This window comes from Solanum tuberosum, unplaced genomic scaffold, assembly GCF_000226075.1.
Source record: "Solanum tuberosum cultivar DM 1-3 516 R44 unplaced genomic scaffold, SolTub_3.0 scf00144, whole genome shotgun sequence".
Taxonomy (NCBI): Eukaryota; Viridiplantae; Streptophyta; class Magnoliopsida; order Solanales; family Solanaceae; genus Solanum; species Solanum tuberosum.
Window position 1 is genome coordinate 923,964 of NW_006239074.1, and position 21,275 is coordinate 945,238.

Below are 21,275 nucleotides of genomic sequence, written 5' to 3' on the forward strand. Positions count from 1 at the left end.
TCAAAAAAATAAATCAAATTTATATATACTTGCAATTTGACTTCACTTGGTCCTGTACTAAACATACTAATAAAATATATGTATCAAAATTCCCACTAACAATGAACTTTAAAATTAATAGACATCCTAATTATTCAAAAGTCTTCATCATGCGCATTAATAGATCAAATTAACTTTCTGCCACCATCGTCAATTGCATCACCATTCTCCTACAGATAAAAAGACATTAATTTAATAATCAGATAGAAATCAAACTATGATCACTCGTAATATTGTGGTAAGAGTGTGCTTCTATCTCGAAAAAAATAACAGCTTTCAAAGGGAATCATGATAACCACCAACAAACACCTAAGATACTAGCATATTGACTAATTCCAAACTGAAATAGATTTTATAATGGTACAACCACAGTGACTAATCTTCGAGTTTATCCTGAACACAAGATCTATACAAAAACTTTGATTTTAGTTCTTAAGCAATGTGTGTACCAAATAAATACTCTATTATTTGGAAACCATGGACTAGACATAATGTTAATATTAGCTAGTAAGTAGTAAATAAGCTAGCAGACTTTTTGCATTAAAATTAACTGCAAACTTCTCAATATGTTTGCGGTAGTTGTTTTATGAAAAAAGAAATATGGAAATAAGCTAGCAAGCTTTGGTTAATGTTCATTTTCTAAAGAAATGGCTATTCATCATGCTTTTATTTGTCTTTTTTCATCCTCAAATGGTTCTTTAAATGCCAAAAGGGGTTTGTATTAGACTGTTCAATTGTGTGCAAGATGGTACAAATGATCAGTAAAATTAGACAGACATGAGTGGGTTGTTAGTAGATCAATCATTTGTGTCATCAATCCTTGCCTCAGTAAGTCTTCTAGGCGCAAAAGTCTATTATATCACTAGAGAAAATATGTGTTTTTCCTAAGGATCACACTATATATCTTCTGCGACTTCCACTTGGCTTTGCATTTGAATGATAGCTTCTAGGTTTGACTTAAGAATTTAACCTTGAGAAAAGCATGAGAGATTGGCTTGCTAGGCTTCTAAAGAACCTGCTGCCCTTATGCACCAGCAATTTCCATCATTTTGTATCTTCTCAATCTAAGATTTTGTGAGTACAACAAATTCTCACTAGTGGAAGATCATACATATATTAATGGCAAACAATGCAAACGTATTTGTAAGGTTCAAAGGTCTAACAATCAAAACTTAAGCAAGCCACTATGATAACATTCAGACAAGCAACTTAAGCCAGAAAGACTCTCATCAGGTTAGTGAACCAAAAAAATCAATAAATAAGATGTAGTCTGGTTACATGAGCCAACAAAATAAAAAGAAATTAAGGGAAGCTTGTCAAGAGTTACCTGAAGAAAACCACATAGCCGAGCGAGAACTTGTATTTTCTAGGCCAAGCTTCTCTACTACAACAAAGTCAATTACACCATAATGAATAGTTGATACTTTCATCTGTGTACGCAACAAAAACTTTTATGAACTTTAAAGAGAGGATAAAGAGTAGTTACGATTTAAAGATCTCATGGAACTGTCATCATGTGAATTAAATGATTGAGACATTGAAATACAACCAACAGGAAGAATACTAGAATAACGATCAAAGACATGGAAAACAATTTTTTGTAGTCATTCAAGTCGTGGAAAACAATTTTTTTCAAGATTTAGAAATGATTGCACGACAGAATTTACCACTATAAAGTAGCTAGGATGTTTTCAGTTGACAATCAGATATGGTGCAACAAGTTCTCAGAAAGCAGAGGACGTAGTTCTGGCGGCGACAACTGGCTGCGTGTATGAGCATCAGAGGAATAATCATCGATAAACCATAGCAAAAGATAGTAAATACCTTTAGGAACTACACTTGAAGCGAAGTGCTTATTCATCAGCTCTACAAATTTTAATTTCCTGGTCTCCTATTCAGATCTCGCCATCTGCAAAATAACAAATGCAAATATTGTGAAGCAAAGTTTAGCTAAGAATACATACACTTCATCACAAAGCAACTTCATTCAGCCTGTCCCTGTCTCTTTTGAAATTTTAGTTCTAACACCTATAAAGAGAGCAAAAGACACATACATATGCATAGATGTGTTAATCATTTTAAAAGGACATATATTCCTAGATAGTGAGATTTTTCTCAATCCATCTGAAAATACATGATCGAGTTTTCTCAGTCTATCTAGAAATACATGATCTAGTTTTCTCTATTCAGGGTAAATAAGAAAAACTGCACATTGGAGCATAGATAATTTATATTTCCAATCCAAATAAAGGATTAGCCTTTACATGTACAAACACTAAACTAGGACATGCCAAATTTTTAATTGTATTCCACATTATTACTAATAACATAAACTCATGAGTTGTAATGTAAAGAACATGCTTCCTACATTCAGTACTATAATGGCATAAAATATTTTAACTAATACAAATTACAACATATAGTAAACAACTAATCCCAAACTTAATTAGTTATGACCTTCCTTGATTCCTAAAATCTTGAGCACTCAGTTTCATTTTCAAGAAAGTTTACAAGATGAAGCAGTATGGCAGCCTACAGATAGTGGAAAGTTCACATGTGCTTCAGCATGGGAGATCATCAGAAAGAAGAACTGCAAGACCATGTCCAACACTTACCCTTGGCAAAAAAAAATATCCTTTTTGGTGTGGAGGGCTTTAAGAGGGAAATTACCTACCAATGATAAACTCATTTCTTTTGGAGTTGAACCTGCCAGGTGCATTTGCTGGTGCTTTTGCTGTATCAGAAAAGGTTGGGACAACATTGACCATATCTTTGTATCAGGTCACCTTGCCAATCATATATGGCAATATTTTTCAGCAGACTTAGGGATCAACATAGCCAGACTCCCCTCAAAAGTACTCTGATGAGATGGTGGTTTGTGAAAGCTCACAATGAAGTACTTAAAACTGTTCTCCAGGCACTTCCTATCTGTATTTGTTGGAATACATGGAAGAATAGGTGCTCGGCAAAATATGGGAACAAACAGTCGAGCAGCAAGAGGGTTAAATATTTGGTGTACCAAGACCTTACTCTTCTACTACACACTGTTTTCCCATACCTGCAATGTCCTAACAGTTGGAGGACCTGATCACTATGGTGGAGAGGTGTAGTCAAGAGATGAAAATCAGTAAAGTTGTGTGAAGTAAACCTTCCAACAACATCTACAAACTGAATACTGATGGAAATGTCTTAGGTAACCCCGGAAAAATTGGAGGAGGTATCTTGAGGGATTCTCAGGGCAGGATGATTTATGCCTTTGCAGTACCACTTGGCACAGGAACTAACAACCAAGTAGAACTACAAGCTGCAATTCAGGGGCTCTAATGGTGCACTCAACATGGTTACATGAAGGTCCTTCTGGAAGTTGACTCGGAGCTGATGACCAAATGGCTTACACTACAGGCAAAACCCCACTGAAAATTGCAGCAGTGCATTCAGGAAATTCATCTGCAGGTCAAGCAACTCGAATTTTTTCAATGCAAGTATATGTATAGGGAAGCTAACAGCAAAGCCAGTGTTATCAAAGGCGAAAAGCGCAAAAAAGCTCTAACGTCCGTGAGGGCTTTAAGCGCAAAGCGCAAATAAAGCGTGGGCTTTAATGAAAAAATGCGCAAAGGGAGAAAAGAATACAAATATATATGTTTCGTCCAAGACTAATAATTATAAACATGAATGACAAATATATGACCAAAGAAATTGAAAAAAAATTATGATAAAGTGAAATATCAATTATTTAGTGTCACTTTTTCATACGAGGCTCATTGGCAAGTAAACGTTTGCCTTAGAACCTTGATGACGACATTGAAGCGCACATAAAGCGAGTCGAAGCGCTCATCACGTTTTGAGCGTCGCTTCAAGGCTTAAGCGCGCTTAAAGCGCGCCTTTGATAACACTGAGCAAAGCCAATGATTTATCAAAGTGGAGTCACAAATGGGATATAATTCAGCATTTCTACACTCACCAACAGTTACCAATGGTGGCAAGAGGAAGCTATTTACTTGAAAAATTAGGAATGGCAAGTTTTAGAAGAAGAAGACTTAAGAGGGTAAAAAAAAAACCCTGATGGAAACCTAATTCCATAATACTAATTCCATAGCGAAATTGATTATTTTGTGAGAATACTAATTCCATAATACAATGGCCGAGTTAATGTGTCTTTTGCTATACCATAGCGAAAGACACCAGCAGCAGTTACAGAATTTTGCTTTATCAAAGGACTAAGAGCAGCAAATAATAAAGCATGAAATGGATAGCAATATTCACTAGTGTCTTTTGGCACTTCATGATATCAAACTTAAATGAAAGTTTAATTTCATTAAGAAAACCAAAGAGCAACACAAAAAGATAAAATTTGAAGATACCTTAAAATGAATATTTATGTGACATATTTGTGTCAGGAACAACACTTGAGGAGGTTGCAAAGGGTACTGCTCTTGAACTAGTCGTAGCTACACATATAGAAAGAAGTATTCTCTATTTTTAAACTTGACCTATTGAATTTTAACACAAATATTCCCATTAATGAAGCCTAAGATTGCAAATAAGATTTCAGACTTTTCCGGGATAATTACTTCACAACTCAAATAAAGCTCCTTAGCTTATAATTGACAACCTTATACTTTTAAATGGACTGGAAAAGATTAACGTATATATCTTTGGTAAGAAATCTCCATGCAGACCATACAAGTTCCGATGTTAAGAAGTTACATTTACCTTCCGTTGCAGAGAAGCAAGAATGTGATCAACTAACTTAAGTTCCTTGAAGTCAATGACATCTCTTTGGTGGGCTTAATTTCAGCTGCTGGACAGTCATTTTTTGAGAATCCAATGCAAAATGAATTTATAGAATAGAATCAACATAATGAAATAATACTAAATATGAAAGAAACTGACATTGCATGTTAAAAGTTCGATTGTTTACTTAAACAATATAAGTAAGATTTTGTGTCATGAGAGGGATACGAGTCGAACTAAAAAGAATTCTTTTTAGAACAAATTCGTGTATGTATACACACTGCACACAGGTCCAACTTATCGAAAAGACATACACACACCCAAGTCATATAGTAGCCTTCACAATTTATTTTATTTCATTCAACCACTTGAAACGAACTAAAGAATAAAATAAACTTGTTGTCTATTACTTTATCTTCCCTTTTTCTTGCCTTCCTCCTTTACCACTTAACTAAATGTAGTAATAAGATGATTTGTAGTTCACTTGGGTAGCCAATCTATTTATAGATACGGTTGTCCATCTATATCAACAATTTCACAACCAGCGACAGTTTAATTTCCTAACTTTCTTTCGTTATTTTACACAAATTATACTAATTATTCCAAAAATTTGAAAAAGGAAGAAGAAGTCAAACCACTGAAAGACAAAACCACAGAGCTCCTATAGCAGTGGTCATAGGAAGCAAAATACAAACTCAACTAGGCATGGAAATGGGTAGAACTAGAATTGACTCTTTTGGTTGAATTTAAGCCTTAGTTCTACAAAGTTGAAAAAAAAATATAAATAGAGATTACTGAACAATTCATACATAAATCTAACAAAATATGTTAAAATTTTGGTAGAAATCCTACTCGATGTTCAAATTCTCCAAATAAAATTTGAGAACTATTGAAACCCTACTTGAGTCGGAGTTGATGAAACAAGATGGCTACTGCTATTCTATTTCCTCCAAATCAAACTCGTTAAGGATGACCGAACTCTTCGCTCTGACCTCCCCGACGATAACCCCAAAAATTTCTTCTACCAAACCACCTATAATCCAACAATATGAAACCACTTCTTCCTTAGCACCGATGACTTATTTTCTCTCCATTCCCAAAAAAACAAAACCCCCAACAATTTCTTCTACCAAACCACCTATAATCCAATTGTTCTCTTGTTGAACTGAAGGGATGAAGTAGAAACCCTTGGGAATTAAATTTAGGGCTGAGTATAGTCTTGTTTTTTTAAGTAAATAATATGTAGGGGAAAAGCTTATTTGAAAATTGGGGGAAAGAGAGCACGTGGAGGGAAATCATTATTTTTGCCAAAATTTTTATGAGATTTAATAGGGCTCACTTATAAAATGTTGTTTTTAGAAGTATAAATATATTACACTTAAAAGTGTGGCTATATTTGTAAATAAGTGTTGTCAATTATTTTATGATTTGGCAACACTTATGACGTGTAGCCTAAAATTCTAAGAAGTACATTTTAAAAGTGTTGTCAATATTTTCGTGGCCAAAAGCGCAGTATAAAGGCCACACCTTGAAAGTGTGCCCTTTGGTACTTTTGGCAACATTTTTTAAGTATTGTCTCGCATTGGTATGACCTTAGGACAATTTTGTTGTAGTGAGGTTTTAAATATCTATAAAATATTTATGTTTGTTCTGTCCTAAAAAGAAAGCAAAAGATGGTACTTTTCAGATATGTAGGCAAAACTACTACTGTGAAGACAAGATGCACAGTGATGTAGAAAGAAATTTTGGACAAGTATCCGGAACTAGCAACTGAAGGCACACCAACAATAAATATATCAAAGGCTAGATGTAGAAAGAAATTGTTTATGTTTCATCAAGCGATGCCTTTTCTATCGGGTGGGTTTATTGGGTTATGGGGAGGGTTCTTAGGATTTGGGTTAAAAGAAGGATTTAGCCACGTGTACACAAAAAGGGTGTCGTTAGTGGGAGGGGCAAATGTGCATCGATTATTGAATGGCAAGGGCTAAGATGGACGAAAAGTATAACGGAGGATATAGATGTTCTGTTTTTCAAAGTTCGGGGATATATTTGTCATTTTTCCCATTTTATTGGAACAATGTTTAAAAATAATTAAATATAATTTCTATATAGCTATATCAACTATACTTTTAGTTTTATAATATATTATGTACTAATTTTTCTAAGAATATTATTAATTTTATGATTATTTTACCTTGGTCAAACATCAAATACTTTGAATATTTTTACGTGTTTGTCCTTTATTATTTTTATACCATTGAAATTTTTTAAAAAAATATTTTTTGTTAACAATTTATTAATTCTAACATTCCACATGAAATGCTTAATATCATAAGGTTAAATTACATATATTGATACATTTAACTGATGTTTTATTCAAAATCAAAAGATTCAATTTATGATCTTAGGTAATCTAATAGTCTTTTAACCCGATCCTAAATATGGTAATACTTGCTCACATTCAATATTTATACCATATCAAACATTTTAACCTTAGTAATAAAATTTGAAAGTAAAAAAAACTATTATGTGCATGCATTGGTGAAGATCATTCACTAACTTTTTCTTGAATAGTATGTCACAAGGATATGTTTAAAAAAGTAACTAGTTACGTAGAAATAAAATTCATGATCACATGAGCAATATATAAAAAATCTCAACATTGTACAACTTTTTCTCAATATATCAACATGTGTTATACATAAGTGAATATATAACGCCGAACTTAAAGGCTTACCGTTACACAAGTACATCGCACAATTATATATGTAATTGCTAATGTGGTGAAAGACATTGTGAAAGTGAAAAAGAATGATCAATATTTGCATCTCATTTTTTTCATTTTTCTTCTCCATGGAAAAGAATAAGCTAAACTTTTAATTACTTAATATCAGAAAGTTGATGTTTAATTGGGCTCATTGACCTAATAAAAAAACAAATTGAACAAAAATGATATCTTAAATAACATTTCGCTATCATCATGTCAACAACATAGACATTTAAAAAATTATTGTAAGTACAATTCCAATTTGAATATTATAAGTTCCACTTCATAGTAAATAACGATTGATAAATTTCATACTTTAATTTCACAATTCGAACAACTCAAAGACAAAAGTAGCCAATTAGAGGATCTTCAAAATTACGGAGGACCCTATGTAACAACTAAAAAACGAAAGGTACGTAAATAACAATTTAATCATTTGTCGATTTACTAATATAAGACAAAGTCTGAAAATGGATTTATTAGAGAAAACAAAAATATAGCTATAAGGCAAAGGCAAAGGCAAAGGCAAAAGCAAATGACTTATTTTTTGACATCTTCTGAATTATTATTTGTTTGCTTTGAATTCATCCATAGAAGGATCACATACTTTTGGTTTATTCTTCTTTCTCTTTTTTATTTTCTTTTTGTGACATTTTCTTTATTATCCACAATAAATTGTCGAGCAAAATAAAGTAGGAAAATTTTATAATATAAGGGTATTTCCTTATTTAGTTAAATATAAGAGAATTGTCTCAAAAGCGAGACAAATACTCCATTTTGGGAATATTACTATAGAATTAGTAATAAACATACTCTGTCCCAATCTACGTGACACTTTAATTTTGGATTTCAAGAATCAACTTCTCATTTTTTGATAGTGAATTCGGGACCAGCACCTTTAAGTTTTTGTAAATAAAATTTACATATTTAAATACTACGTAAAAGTAATATAAGTCATATTAATTTATAATTCAAAATATTTAAAAAGACATGAAATATGCTGTCAATATTTTTTTTGGTAGTCTCCTGAAATCCGAAAGATACCACATAAATTGGAACAGAGAAAAATTAGTTTAATCTACTAGTAAATCTTGTGTCTGAAAAAAGTAAAATAATGTAAATAAAACTTTGTACGTGGAGAAAGAGAAATTGGTAATATATTTACATTTTCCAGATATAGAAATCATCGACATCTAATTAAGTACAAGACAAAACTATTTGTAGATATATAAATATACAACATAGATAATTAATCTGTAGTGTAACAAAGCATCAAATTAAAGAAATTAAAAAGCTCTAAATTTTACAATACAATAGAGATGATGAATGCAATTAGTGTTAAATGTGAGAAGTTGAGCCCTGGAAATAGAAGAAGTTTATGTATGGTGGATTATGATATTCCAGTTAATAATAAATGTGTTAAAAGACGACGAAAATCTCCGGTAGCTGCAGTTATAGTGAATGATAACAACAACAATGGCCAAAAATTGGATTCATCAAAAGTTGATCAAAGTAGTAGTATTGTACAAACTCGTACTGTCAAGAGAAGTTCAAGATTCAGAGGTGTTAGTAGGTATTCAATTATCTCGTTTAAAAAAGAACGTCTCTTTCCATTTTTGACAACTCTTTAATTCTTACTTTCTACATGACATGTAACATTTTTGTACGTTCAACATATTTGTAGTTGAAGACCATAAGATTCATAAGTCAGTTTACTTTCTTAAACTCTGTGTCAAGTCAAAACCAGACAAACAGATTGAAACAGAGGGAGTACGACTACTACTTAAATATCTTCATGTTGGCTTTTAGGCATCGATGGACAGGGCGATATGAAGCTCATTTATGGGATAAGGCTTCATGGAATGTAACTCAGAAAAAGAAGGGAAAACAAGTCTATCTTGGTGAGTACTAATAACTTGTGCTAAAAAAACTCCAAAATTTCGAGTCATATGCTAAATTTGCAGCTTCTTATTTATGTTATGTACTAAAATGAGCAGGAGCTTACGACGAAGAAGAATCAGCAGCAAGAGCTTATGATTTGGCTGCAATCAAGTATTGGGGCACAACAACTTTCACCAATTTTCCGGTATGTATTAAGCTGTAAGATGAGATGGTCACACACTTCAACTGATCAATTACGTAGTTTGATAGAAGCATATTGTTCTAAATCTTTCTTAATTTGTAGATATCTGATTATGAGAAAGAAATTGAGATCATGCAAAATATGACAAAGGAAGAACATTTAGCCTCTTTAAGAAGGTACACATTACACCAGAATTTACACCTCAAAATCAAGTAATTTTTTCAATTAACGAAATTTGTTCTGTTTTTTCAACAGAAGAAGCAGTGGTTTTGCCCGCGGAGTATCTAAGTATAGAGGAGTTGCGAGGTAAATTAACACATTATAGTAGATCAGACAATGTTATTCGGGTCTTTTAATACGTTTATGTTCATAATTGTAACGAAAAATTCATCGAATTTCATTCAGGCATCATCACAATAACAGATGGGAAGCAAGAATAGGACGAGTTTTTGGTAACAAATATCTATACTTAGGTACTTATAGTAAGTGTTTTTCGCACCCTTTAACTAATTTATTTCAAAGTTCTGATCAAATCAACAACACATTCAAATTGATTCTAACTCTACACATTTTTTACTATTTGTTTTCAATAGATACTCAAGAAGAAGCAGCTCGAGCTTATGATATTGCAGCGATTGAATACAGGGGAACTAACGCGATGACAAACTTTGACATGAACACATACATTAGATGGTTAAAACCAGATGCCAATTCTCTAATGCAATTTCAAGATTTAACATCAGAAGATCAGCCTATACAAACTAGTAACACTAATGATATGATTAACCCGTTACACGACTCTTCATACTCGTTTAACCACAATCATTTCACCACCACCACCAATACTGAAAAACTGTATGCTATACCGCGTAGCCAGGAACCTATTGAAAGAAAAATGCCCTTAAGTTATTGCAGGAAATCATCGTCACCTACTGCTTTAAGCCTTTTGCTTCGATCCTCCATGTTTCAAGAGCTCGTTGAGAAGAATTCGAGCACTGATTCTGAAGAGAGTGAAGAGAATAACATGAAACACGGAGCACAATCAAACAGAGAAAATGATTTTTTATTTTACACAAATGATAAGTTGCCAAAATTGGAGTCTTTGGAAAATGGTACAACTTCTTCTTCAGCTTTGTGTGATAGAGAAGGGCAGCAGTACTTTGGGATAGATGAGTCGTAGTTTCGTCACAGGGTTGATTTCTTGGATGGCCACTCAACTAACAGGTATTATCTCAAAAAGTCGTATTTCTTCCTGAAGAATTCAACATTTTCTTCACAGAACCAGGATGTACATGAAAACGGTCAATTAACTATTGGGGTGAGAAATAGAACCAAAAAACCTTCACAAAGGTTGATTTGGGATCCAGACCCAATTAGCAACAAGTTTAAAAGGACATATAGTTAGGAAGAAAAGGTTGATTTGGGATCCAGGGCCAATTAGCAATAAGCTTAAAAGGACATATAGTTAGAAAAAATAGTTAATGCGTAATATGATCATGCTTTGGCAGTATCTCTCATCTGGCTCTAGTTCCTCATCTCCTTCTTCATCGTTGTTCCTACTTTCAATATTTCTGTATTTTCGTTTGGGCTTTTACCTTTTGAGTTGTTGCATTGACCTCGTGAAATTGTAATTGAACTTTAGCCTTTTTAATATAGTTGAGAAATTTGGTTAGAGTCATCACTGGATTTGAGTTCATTACGAAATCTTGGAAGTAATATGATTATTTCCGATTACTAAATCCTTTGGCAACTCATCTCTGTCATCATTTTCATATTCTGCATATAGTTGGGATGTGAATGTAGCCACACTAATAAGTAATAACGTCGTATTTACATATATAAAACTTGTGAGAAATCGTTACGCCACTATCTAAAACGGTAAGTTATTACAAACATTGGAAGACAGTAAAATTTTGTCTATAAGACTTGGTAACATATGAGAAAAACATTACACCCAAATCTAAAGTTTTCCAGAAGGATAGTTTTGTAAGAGCTACATTTGCACAACTTCTATAAATCGACACAAAATTTAAATGGGTGCCTGAAAATGAAGGAACATTTAATCAGCTTCACATTGTTTGCCTTTTGTTAACTAACAATCCAAATGCATTAAATTAAGTAATCTCCTAGAAAAAGTAAATTAGACCTTAAGAGGGAAAAAAACGAAGGGGGGAGGGGGATATGAGAAAAAGAGATTGAGGTTTGTGTGATTGTCAAATTTGTGTATAGTAGAATATTTATATACATAGATACTTGTATTGTAATATTAACACAAGTTGAAATGGTGATTTGTGAATACAAATATATCTGGATACATAAGTAATGTATCCAATTTAAAAGATTGATTAGGCAATAAAAGTATAATTGAATACATTAATACTATATTTTATAAACAAATACCTAAGTTAACACCAGGCCTCAAGTATTACTGGAAAAATTTAACCAAAAAGAGTTTGACGTTTGTTGACTTTATCAATTTTTTATACAGCCGAATACTTACACACTTTAATTTGATACCTACACATTCTATTATTTTCCATTTTTCACGTTTCTAGGTTGTCCAATGTATACATCTTCTGTTTAACAACAATGTATTCATATGTATACTATATTGATATATTCATTTTTTGTTTAACAACAATGTATCCATTTTTCAAATCAGCTTGTTCATATGCTAATTGTCATACACTCATACTTTACCTTGTTTGATAAATTAATACATTAGGTTTTTATAAATACTTGTATCCTTGATATATTAATACTTTAAGTTTTATAAATAGAGATACCAATTTGAATTCAAAGTATTCATATGTTAATGTACAATTAATACATTTTCCTTATTTAATTTATTGTAATTAAAACTGTATTAGTATCTAAATAGAAAAATAAAAACATATAAAGAACAGCTAGAAAAAGACACAAATTGTAGTCATTTTTTATAAATAACATACTTATAGCTATTGAACTTTAACAACCCTATAAATATAGTCATTTTTGTAAGTTGCTCTTAAAATTATGCTTGAAATGAAAATGACAAAGATAATTAGGGGATGAAAGGTAATTGTGAAACAAATCTAATAATATAGTGATAATCTAGTCCCTCCGATAAAAAAAATCGAATACTCATTTTCGAATTCACCCTTCAAAGATAGACATTTTAACAAGGTTAATTTTACATAAATCTCATAATGTTAAGAGTCAATTACATCATATTCCTGTTCTTTTTCAAATTACAAAAATCCCTTAAATTTGGTAGAATCCGAATACATCGCCAAAAATTTCCCGATATATCGCGTCTCGGTTCCGGATACATCACTCAACGTTCCGATACATCACGTCTCAGTTTCGGATACATCACCCAACGTCCCGATACATCACTCAACGTCCCGATACATCACGTCTCAATTTCGGATACATCACCCAACGTCCCGATACATCACGTATGTTCTGATACATTGCGTAAAGTGATGTATTCGACTGATACATCGCATAAAGTGATGTATATATCCGACTGATACATCAGTTAAAGATGTATCCGAGAATAGGAGAGAGTATGAATTTTTGTAATTTTTTTAAATGACAGAAAATTTTAAAGAATATGAAAAAATAAATTGTATATTTAGGTAATTTTTTATCTAGACCTATATATACCCAATTAATTTGCCCTTTCTTTTTCACTTTAAAGATTGTCATTTAACAAACGTCTCAATCTGTCCAGCAAAATTTTGGACCAGACAAATATGCAAAAGGGATATGATACTAATTTCAACATGAAAGTGACAGGAATTCAATTATATTTATCTTGAGGCATATTAATATGAAAATTTGAAAGCTTATAAATACCAAAATGTAATCACACAATATATCTCGTGTTTACACTGATCAGAGACAAGGGTCCCAACTTTAATTTTTGGTATTAAATGTACAAATAGCTTGACTAATTAATTAATATATATAAAGACATATGTGACTAATATATATATATTTGTACTTCTCCATCCATCATCTCAATTAAATGATTTCTCTCACTTTATTAGTCTATCTCAAATATTAACTCCTCCATGAATGACCAAAAATGAAAAAAGAAAAGTTCAATTTGAAATTTGACTTTCAACTTGAGAGAGTTCAAACTTATGTCTTTCTATTGAGATTCAAATAAATCAGCTGCTGCTTGAAGTTGCTAATGGTAGTTAGAGGTTTGTTATATAGTTTGTTATGCAAGAGCACGTGTTACACATGTGTTAGTTACAGATGAGTCGGTGCACAAAGAGTGCATTTGTAATGTAGAAGATAACACAAAAACAGATCATTTTGATTTCATTGAAAAGAAATGTAAGGTTTTTTTCTCTCTAGTTCTGCATCTGGTATTTTGAAGAATATAGCTTAGATTCTACAATTTGACACTTTCAATAAATACAAATATATTTCAATATACACTACTGAAAGATCACAAACTAGCGATGGGTAAATTATGTAGCTAAACTACAAATTTTGTTTTAGTGATGTATTATCATAACTACAACAAATTTTGTAGCTAAATTCCATTTTTTGTGATATATATTACGCTCCCCATTTCAGTTTGGTAACACATATTTGACTAGACATATAGAGTAATTAAAAGAAATGAAAAGGTTTGGAACTTAATCATGTTCAACATGCATGTATGTCATAACAAATTCTAAAATTTACCATTTTAAAGATGTCATCACATTTGTATGGCTATTAAAACATCTCAAAAAGTAAAATGGAAAGTTCAAGTAAATTATTTCAAATTGTAGAAAGCTTCATTGTTTTCAAAACAGTTTTGAGTATGCAAGTTTAGAGTCATATTTTTCATGTCAAGATAGTAGAAAAGATTCTTTAAATACCAATCAAAAACATAAAACTGATTATGAAGAACACTCTCGAAAAGCAAAAGGCAAAAAAAAAACTACTCTATAACCAAAACAAGTCATTTTAGTAATACTAATAGCAAGAATGTATGCAAATTTCCACCAAAATAAAGGATATATAGATATAAAACAACTACTAATTAGTAATTAAACCTTACTACAATCAGAGTCCATTGCAGAAACAACTGCAAATTGTAATTCTTCTGATCGATCAACAACACAAAAAATTAATCACTAGTAGGAGGGAGTAGAGGGACATAAAACAAAAGAAGTCAATACCCGAACCATAGTCTTTTTTTAATTTGTAGGGGTAATTTTCTCACCATTCACTAACGATTTTCATTTTCACCTGTCACCTGGTTCGTTCTTGACTTCCCAAAAATCATAATCACAACAAAATATTCAAAAAACACACACACATAAACAATCATTTCACTGGATTTTCCCACCTACCTAACAACCACTTTCTGATCTTGTCATTTATTTACTAGGGGTCCACCCATGCAAAATGTACAGGCTATTAAAACCTTCATTTGCATGGGGACCCACTTCCCTACTATGCCAAAATAGTACTATAGTAGTCCTACCCCTTACCCTGGCTTCTCATTTTTCACAAATTACTCATAACCTCCCCTTACAAAAAAAAATTTGTTAGAGGGAGGTTTTGGGTAATTAGGAATTTGAGTTTTCGTCCACTTGCTTGGACGACTCTGGTTGTTGTGGTGGTGGTGATGATGGTGCAGTTATCTCTATGTCGGGGTAAAAAGCAACAAGTGCAGCATTGATTTGTTGTACAGTGTTGCATAAATGATGGTTAATAGCAGTGACGCTAGAGAGATTGAGCTTTGCACTTGGGATCGTGCTAGCGAGGACTTGTAATCCAACAGTGAGTAGGCAACCTCCTGAATACTCTTGAATTGACGACAAGTTCTGCCTCTTTTCGGAAGATTGAGATGAATTAGCCTCAATACCTGAGACGTTGTTGTCACAGTTGTTAATATTGGCTTGTCCGTTATTGATTGGTGTTATGACAAACCCTAAGGGAAGAAGAGGGATGCACGATGGATCCTCCCCGTTCATGGCTAGTTGGATCGCGTCCACGTCTACAGTGGTGTAGACCACTAGGCTGCCTGAATCATCCGTGCAACTCTCTTGTAGCATTAGCTCTACACTTTGGGATGAATTACTAGCCACCTGTAGGAATGTGTCAAAAGAAAGAAAAAATTGTAGTTAGACAAAATTTGGACAATTAATATATGATCATATGATAAAAAAATATTACTAGGGGATTTTGAAAATTAAACAAAAACTTGTAACAGGATTACAAGAAGAGATAAAGTATGATATAGAGAGCGCGCCTTGCACTAATATTAATTTGATTAGCACAAATCATGAGTCTCTTCCAAACCCTTGAGATATTACATATCAGCTTCAGAAGATTCAATTGGATCATTCTTAGCACATATATAATTTCTCAATTTAGTGCATTGACTTACATTAATTCGAAGAAGAGAAATGCAATTCCCTGGATGTGAACCATTTGCAATATGAGCCACTTCATGTAATGAGTTCCCATTTGAAAGTACATCCAACTACAACATTAAACATAGTACAATTCAAATCAACTCAATTTAGGCGAAAAATCGATCATTTTTCTTTATAAAAAATGAAAATAATTACCTGAGCTCTTCGACGTTCATCTCTCAAGAGATCAAAGACCTGGAAATGATTATATGGAAGCCAAGAAGTTGAAACCGCGCTAAGAATTAGTCCATTAGGTTGTCCTGGTTCCGTAACTTTTCTAGTAGTGATTCTAACAGTATCATCAGGAGAATCAGAAAGAGCTGTCCATGATTGACCACAACAAGTACTTATGTTCATACAAAATGTCTTGATCATCCTTTGTGCCAAATTCATCAAGCTCTTTCGCGCTTCTGGAGATGGTATCACTGCACAAATTAAAAACAAGAACTTATTTGAATAAAAAGGTGAAGAAATAATCAATTTATGATCATATAGATAATCAAGTACCTCCAAGGTCAGATATATTTCTAGCCATAAGACTAGCAAGCCTTTCACATTGTCTTTGCAAGATTGATAACCATCTTTGTGCTCCAAATGCCACTCCACTTGTTACAAAGTGATTAAATATTTGATTCACTGGATTTTCCTCCACCTCAGCATGTTCAACCCATGTAACCTAAATTTTTTAAAAGAAATTAACTTCAATTTTTCATTTTAATTACTTCAATAAATTTCATTTTGAGTCATGGTTGTAACAACTTAGAAATCTAGATTATATTGACAATAATTGCTAACGATAGTTAAACAGAACGCAAAGAAAGGGGATGAGAGACTTCACAATAGCATAACTCTTCAAACATTTTAATCGGCTAGATAAATTGTATAAATTGCATTATGTTGTTTTTTCAAGTAATGCCAAACTTTCTAGGTTTTAGGGATTCAATCAGCTAAACTTCTTACAAATTTGTGTAACATTTAATTATAACTCATAAATTTCAAATTCTGAATCCGTTTCAAAGCAGGAAGACTTACCCTTGAGTATCCATTGGGCATGTCTTGAATGATGCATCCAGAAGGTCTTCTCTTGAAATAAGGGAAAGGTGGTGGGAAATTGTTGTGAAGACTATCAAGTGGAAAATCAACAATTGCCCAACTCCCTTCCTCCACATTTTGTTGGCAATAACGCAGGAAATAACATTCTCTTGTTGACACTAAGGGTGTCAAAACTTGCATTTCCATAAACATCTGAAAACAAAACAAACAAAAAATTACTAGTTCCGTCTCATTTTATGTGGCACCCTTTCCTTTTTAGTCTGTCCAGAAAAGAATGTCACCTTAATAAATACATATGACAAAAGATGAAAAGTTTTATTTTATCTTACCAATTGAAGAGAACCACTGGCATGTCCAGAAACTCCTGAAGTTACAACTTGAATTGTTTTGGCTCTAGAAATGATAGATGGAAAAAGCTCTATACATTTATTCTGGAAAAAAATAAAAAAAATTAATCCAAATTACTGCCCATTTAACCGCATAAACTTAAAATAGCTGACAAATGTATAATATAAGTATACTTCATATAGAATATGTGTATAACCATGCATAATTAATGTAATCTATGCATATTGGTTCGGAAAGTAAACAATGAATCCGACCAGCTATTTGTGTAAAAAAATGATAGTATTATTAGTAATATAATAACAAATTAGCTATAAGTGTAAAACATTTTCTATATTGTTAGTGTATATAACTTACTGTATCCAAGAAGGCATCAACGAGAGTGATGCTATTCATAATAACAACAGCGCTGCTACGAGTTGCTTCAATTTTAAGCTCATTGCCATTATGCTTGACTCCAACAGGCCATGGGAACATTCTAGAATATTCTTCAACATTAAGCACTTCTTTTCCAGAATCATTAGAAGCCCTAATCCAGAGCGGGTCAGAGCTTGTGCACATCTTGACTAATTCATCCATAGATGAAAGAGCGAGTTCCATAGCAAGAGATTTTTCTTCTTCCAAGATCATTGGACCACCGGAGAATTGAGTGTTGTTTTGATCAGGCATGAGTAATGGAACAGGAACCATATCCACGCAGTTTGGCTGGTCCTCAAATTTACTTGAGAAATTATTAATCGACATATCGAGTTCCAATGATGGTGGAAGAAGTGGATTTGGTGGTCCGCGGCCATTGTATTGAGATACAAGGCAACATACTCGCTCAAACTGTACATAAATTCAATGAATACGTTGAAACGCAAGTATGATGATGTAATGACTTTTTTAGGTCATATGACTATGAATTCTTGGCAAAGTATACGATTTGTCTAGCTAAGCACTATAAATGCACAAAAAAAAAAAAAACTAATAATACTGTCAGTGTATATAACTTAAATGCAGAAGGTATGCTAGAAAAATGATATTACCTCTTCTTTGAGACGGGCATTTTCGAGACGGAGTTGTTGTTCATCATATCCCATTTCTCCAAGCATGGCAGGACCTCCACAAGTAGGGCACATAATACTGCGTAGAGCTGCTTGCAGGCGATAATTCTCATTCTTTAAATTGTCATTCTCAGCTCTAAGTATCACATTATCTGATCGGTCTTGTTGAGCCTACATCATTAAACAATAATTAATTATTGATTAGTACTACGATAAATTTTATCTCTAATTTATAAAGGCACATTTTAAAGTCTAGATAAGAATCCAAATATTTGACCTTTTCGATCTCTGTCTCTAACTCGCTAGAGGCACGGGAAACAAAAAGAAGATAATCTGACAAAAAAAAATGTGTTGCTCTAGATCTAATTTTAACATCATTCATAGCTAATTTAGTACTTAGATAAATACAACACATTCTCCGTCCACTTTTATATGTCCGCTATATATATTAAAAACAAAAGTCCATTTTTACTTGTTCAATTTGAAAACCATGAGATAATTTATCTTTTCCCAATGTATTAAGTAACAATACCATCCAATTTATCACTCTTTAAGAGTTGTATCGAATCAATACTAAACAAGTAAAAAAAAACAGAACTCGGAATGAAAGAATAGTAAAAAGTGTCTCTCTCTCATTTTTCATGTCCATAACCCTAAATGGGGTGCATTAAAGATAGTGTCTCCTCATGGAAGCTCAATGTTGCAGAGAAAAAAGGGGGGATTGACTGCACACTCAACAACTAGGGCCAGGCTCATATTAATGGAAGGCATTGGCCATACAATTGAAAATGAAAGCAATCCCCAAAGTAAATGTAGTCACTCTCTCTACAGCTTTCATAATATTAGTGATGTTTGGACTTTGCCAAAATTTAACCTATGTAAATAAAACACACACATACACAACTTATGGAAAATTGTGCATCCCCCCCTCCCCCTCCCCCTCCCTTTCATGCATGAAAATTAAAAATTTAATTTTAACAGCTGGAATGAAAAAAAAAAAAAACATTTATGTGTGGTTTTCCTCTTTGCCGCGTCAACATATATACACTGACAGTGTAAATAAAAAAAATGTAAATCAGGGTTGGGGTGGTAGGGATGCTAACATGCGCACCTTCATTTGAGTTCTTCGATTTTGAAACCAGAATTTGACTTGACGTGGTTTAAGGCCAAGGTCTTGGCTTAGTTTAAGCCTTTGCTTGTCATCTGGATGTGGACATTCCTTAAATAACCTAAAATTTCACATCAACAACAACGTGAAGTGTAATTCCACAAGTAAAGTCTCAATAATTATTAATTACTTAATCAAGATCTTGAAAATCAAACATAAATTTTTTTTGCTAACTTACGCTTCCATTTCTTGGATCTGACGAACAGTGTGTCTATGATAACGTTTCTTCTTCCCCGCTTGTTGTTGTTGTTGTTGTTGCTGTTCGGGTTCGAGTTCATTTCCAGACATTCCTTCAATATGTTCACTTCCTGAACCACTATCCATTTCTTCTTTGCTTTTGAATAATCCATTTTCTTCCTTCTAAAGAAAAATTTAAAAAAAAAATAAAAAAAACATGCATGCAAATTAAGGATAAATTAAAATATAGGAAAAAAAAAAACTTACTGGAATGATATTAGGAGGAAAAATGTTGAAAGGTAAGTTATTTCCTCCCATATTCATGAAGTTAAAATTAGGGTTTTGGATCGAGGAAGAGTAGAGTGTATCGGAAGAAACATTATTATTATTATTATTATTATTTCCTCCCATCCCCATCGATGAAAATAGTTGACAATCACCAAACATCTTTTTCACTTTGAATTTTCAAAAAAAAAAGTAGAAATTTTTTTGTAATTTTTTCAGACTAGGGTTAGGTTATATGTCTTCCTCTCCCAAGTCAAACCTGCCAAAAAAAGTAGGAAAAAAAAAAGTTAGAACAAACAAAACCATATATCACACATGAAATATAAAGAAAAGTTTACTAAACTCACCATTGAAGCTAAAGAGAGTAAAAATCCATTAGATCACAAAATAAACAAAGATAGAAAGGAGTTATTTTTTTTACATATAAAGTTAGACAAGAAGACTACTAAATTACAAAAGTATTTGACTCCACACTTGAAAAAAGATACAAAGAAAAGAGAGGGGGTCAGCTAGTTCTATAGTATTCAAAAATCCCCCATTAAAGCACAAACCAAAGTATTAAATTCCCAATACCAAAAAATATTAAAAGCAAAAAATGTTGTTAGAGAGAATTGAATACACAAAAATTAATTAATTTCCTATGTAATTAATGAAATGTATGAGTGAAGAAGAAAAAATAAATAAAAAAATATTACAAATAATAATAAATTGTTAGTACCTTTCTTCTTCTTCTTCTTCTCCCCAAAACTCTTTCTAGTTTTCTTCTCTTTTCAGTCTATATGTATAGTAAAATTTTATTTAATTTTTTAAAATTTTAAAATAAAAAAAAAAAAAAGGAGGGGGGGGGGGAGGTAGGGGGTGTTAGGGGAGTGGGGTGAGGGACTTAAATGCGAGCTTTAACTAGGGGGGTTCAAAAAAAGATAGAAACAGATCCAACGCCTATTGATCTGTGAGTCAGCTGGAAAATTCGACACGTGGCAGGTTTTAATTGGATAGAGAACCGTTTCAGCTGAAAAAAAGTCAAACCTTTTTCTCAGAGTTGAAACGCTTCGGTCAGTATACGCGCGCGTGGGTGATACCTTCATGGTTTTAGTTTTTTTTTTAAAAAAAAATTAGAATTTAATTGAGTATCTTGGTCAACATAATTTTTAGATTAAATTAA

General features: G+C 32.6%; 2 protein-coding genes and 1 long non-coding RNA gene across 13 annotated transcripts; 1 reads left to right on the forward strand and 2 right to left on the reverse strand.

The window, feature by feature from the left end:
• Positions 1–6,080, reverse strand: LOC102586837 (uncharacterized). Of its 9 annotated transcripts, none has more exons than XR_001474094.1 (6): positions 5,675–6,080; positions 4,753–4,837; positions 2,714–3,486; positions 1,864–1,948; positions 1,367–1,469; positions 1–209 (listed from the first exon to the last, which is right to left on the reverse strand). It is a non-coding gene; the product is annotated as an uncharacterized lncRNA (long non-coding RNA). The 9 variants fall into 9 exon arrangements; XR_001474093.1 differs by having other exon boundaries at positions 4,753–4,840; XR_001474089.1 differs by having other exon boundaries at positions 5,626–6,080.
• Positions 6,081–8,859: 2,779 nt separating this feature from the next.
• Positions 8,860–10,803, forward strand: LOC102602399 (AP2-like ethylene-responsive transcription factor At1g16060). Its single transcript, XM_015311093.1, has 7 exons — positions 8,860–9,113; positions 9,350–9,441; positions 9,538–9,626; positions 9,726–9,799; positions 9,879–9,929; positions 10,029–10,075; positions 10,217–10,803. The coding sequence occupies exons 1-7, from the start codon at positions 8,860–8,862 to the stop codon at positions 10,801–10,803; spliced, it is 1,194 nt and encodes a 397-aa protein (XP_015166579.1).
• A 3,829-nt stretch (positions 10,804–14,632) lies between these two features.
• On the reverse strand, positions 14,633–20,854 carry LOC102587397 (homeobox-leucine zipper protein HDG5). Of its 3 annotated transcripts, none has more exons than XM_015311117.1 (12): positions 20,832–20,854; positions 20,096–20,372; positions 19,830–20,011; positions 19,595–19,712; positions 18,466–18,654; positions 17,795–18,265; positions 17,422–17,523; positions 17,072–17,284; positions 16,547–16,715; positions 16,196–16,464; positions 16,012–16,107; positions 14,633–15,709 (listed from the first exon to the last, which is right to left on the reverse strand). In XM_015311117.1, exons 2-12 carry the CDS (start codon positions 20,273–20,275, stop codon positions 15,188–15,190), a joined length of 2,511 nt encoding a protein of 836 aa, XP_015166603.1. In that variant the 5' UTR covers positions 20,276–20,372; positions 20,832–20,854; the 3' UTR covers positions 14,633–15,187. The 3 variants fall into 3 exon arrangements, with proteins under 3 accessions (XP_015166603.1, XP_015166604.1, XP_006352911.1); XM_015311118.1 differs by lacking the exon at positions 20,832–20,854 and adding an exon at positions 20,461–20,614 and having other exon boundaries at positions 19,830–20,008; XM_006352849.2 differs by lacking the exon at positions 20,832–20,854 and adding an exon at positions 20,461–20,614.
• Between the last annotated feature and the right edge of the window lie 421 nt (positions 20,855–21,275).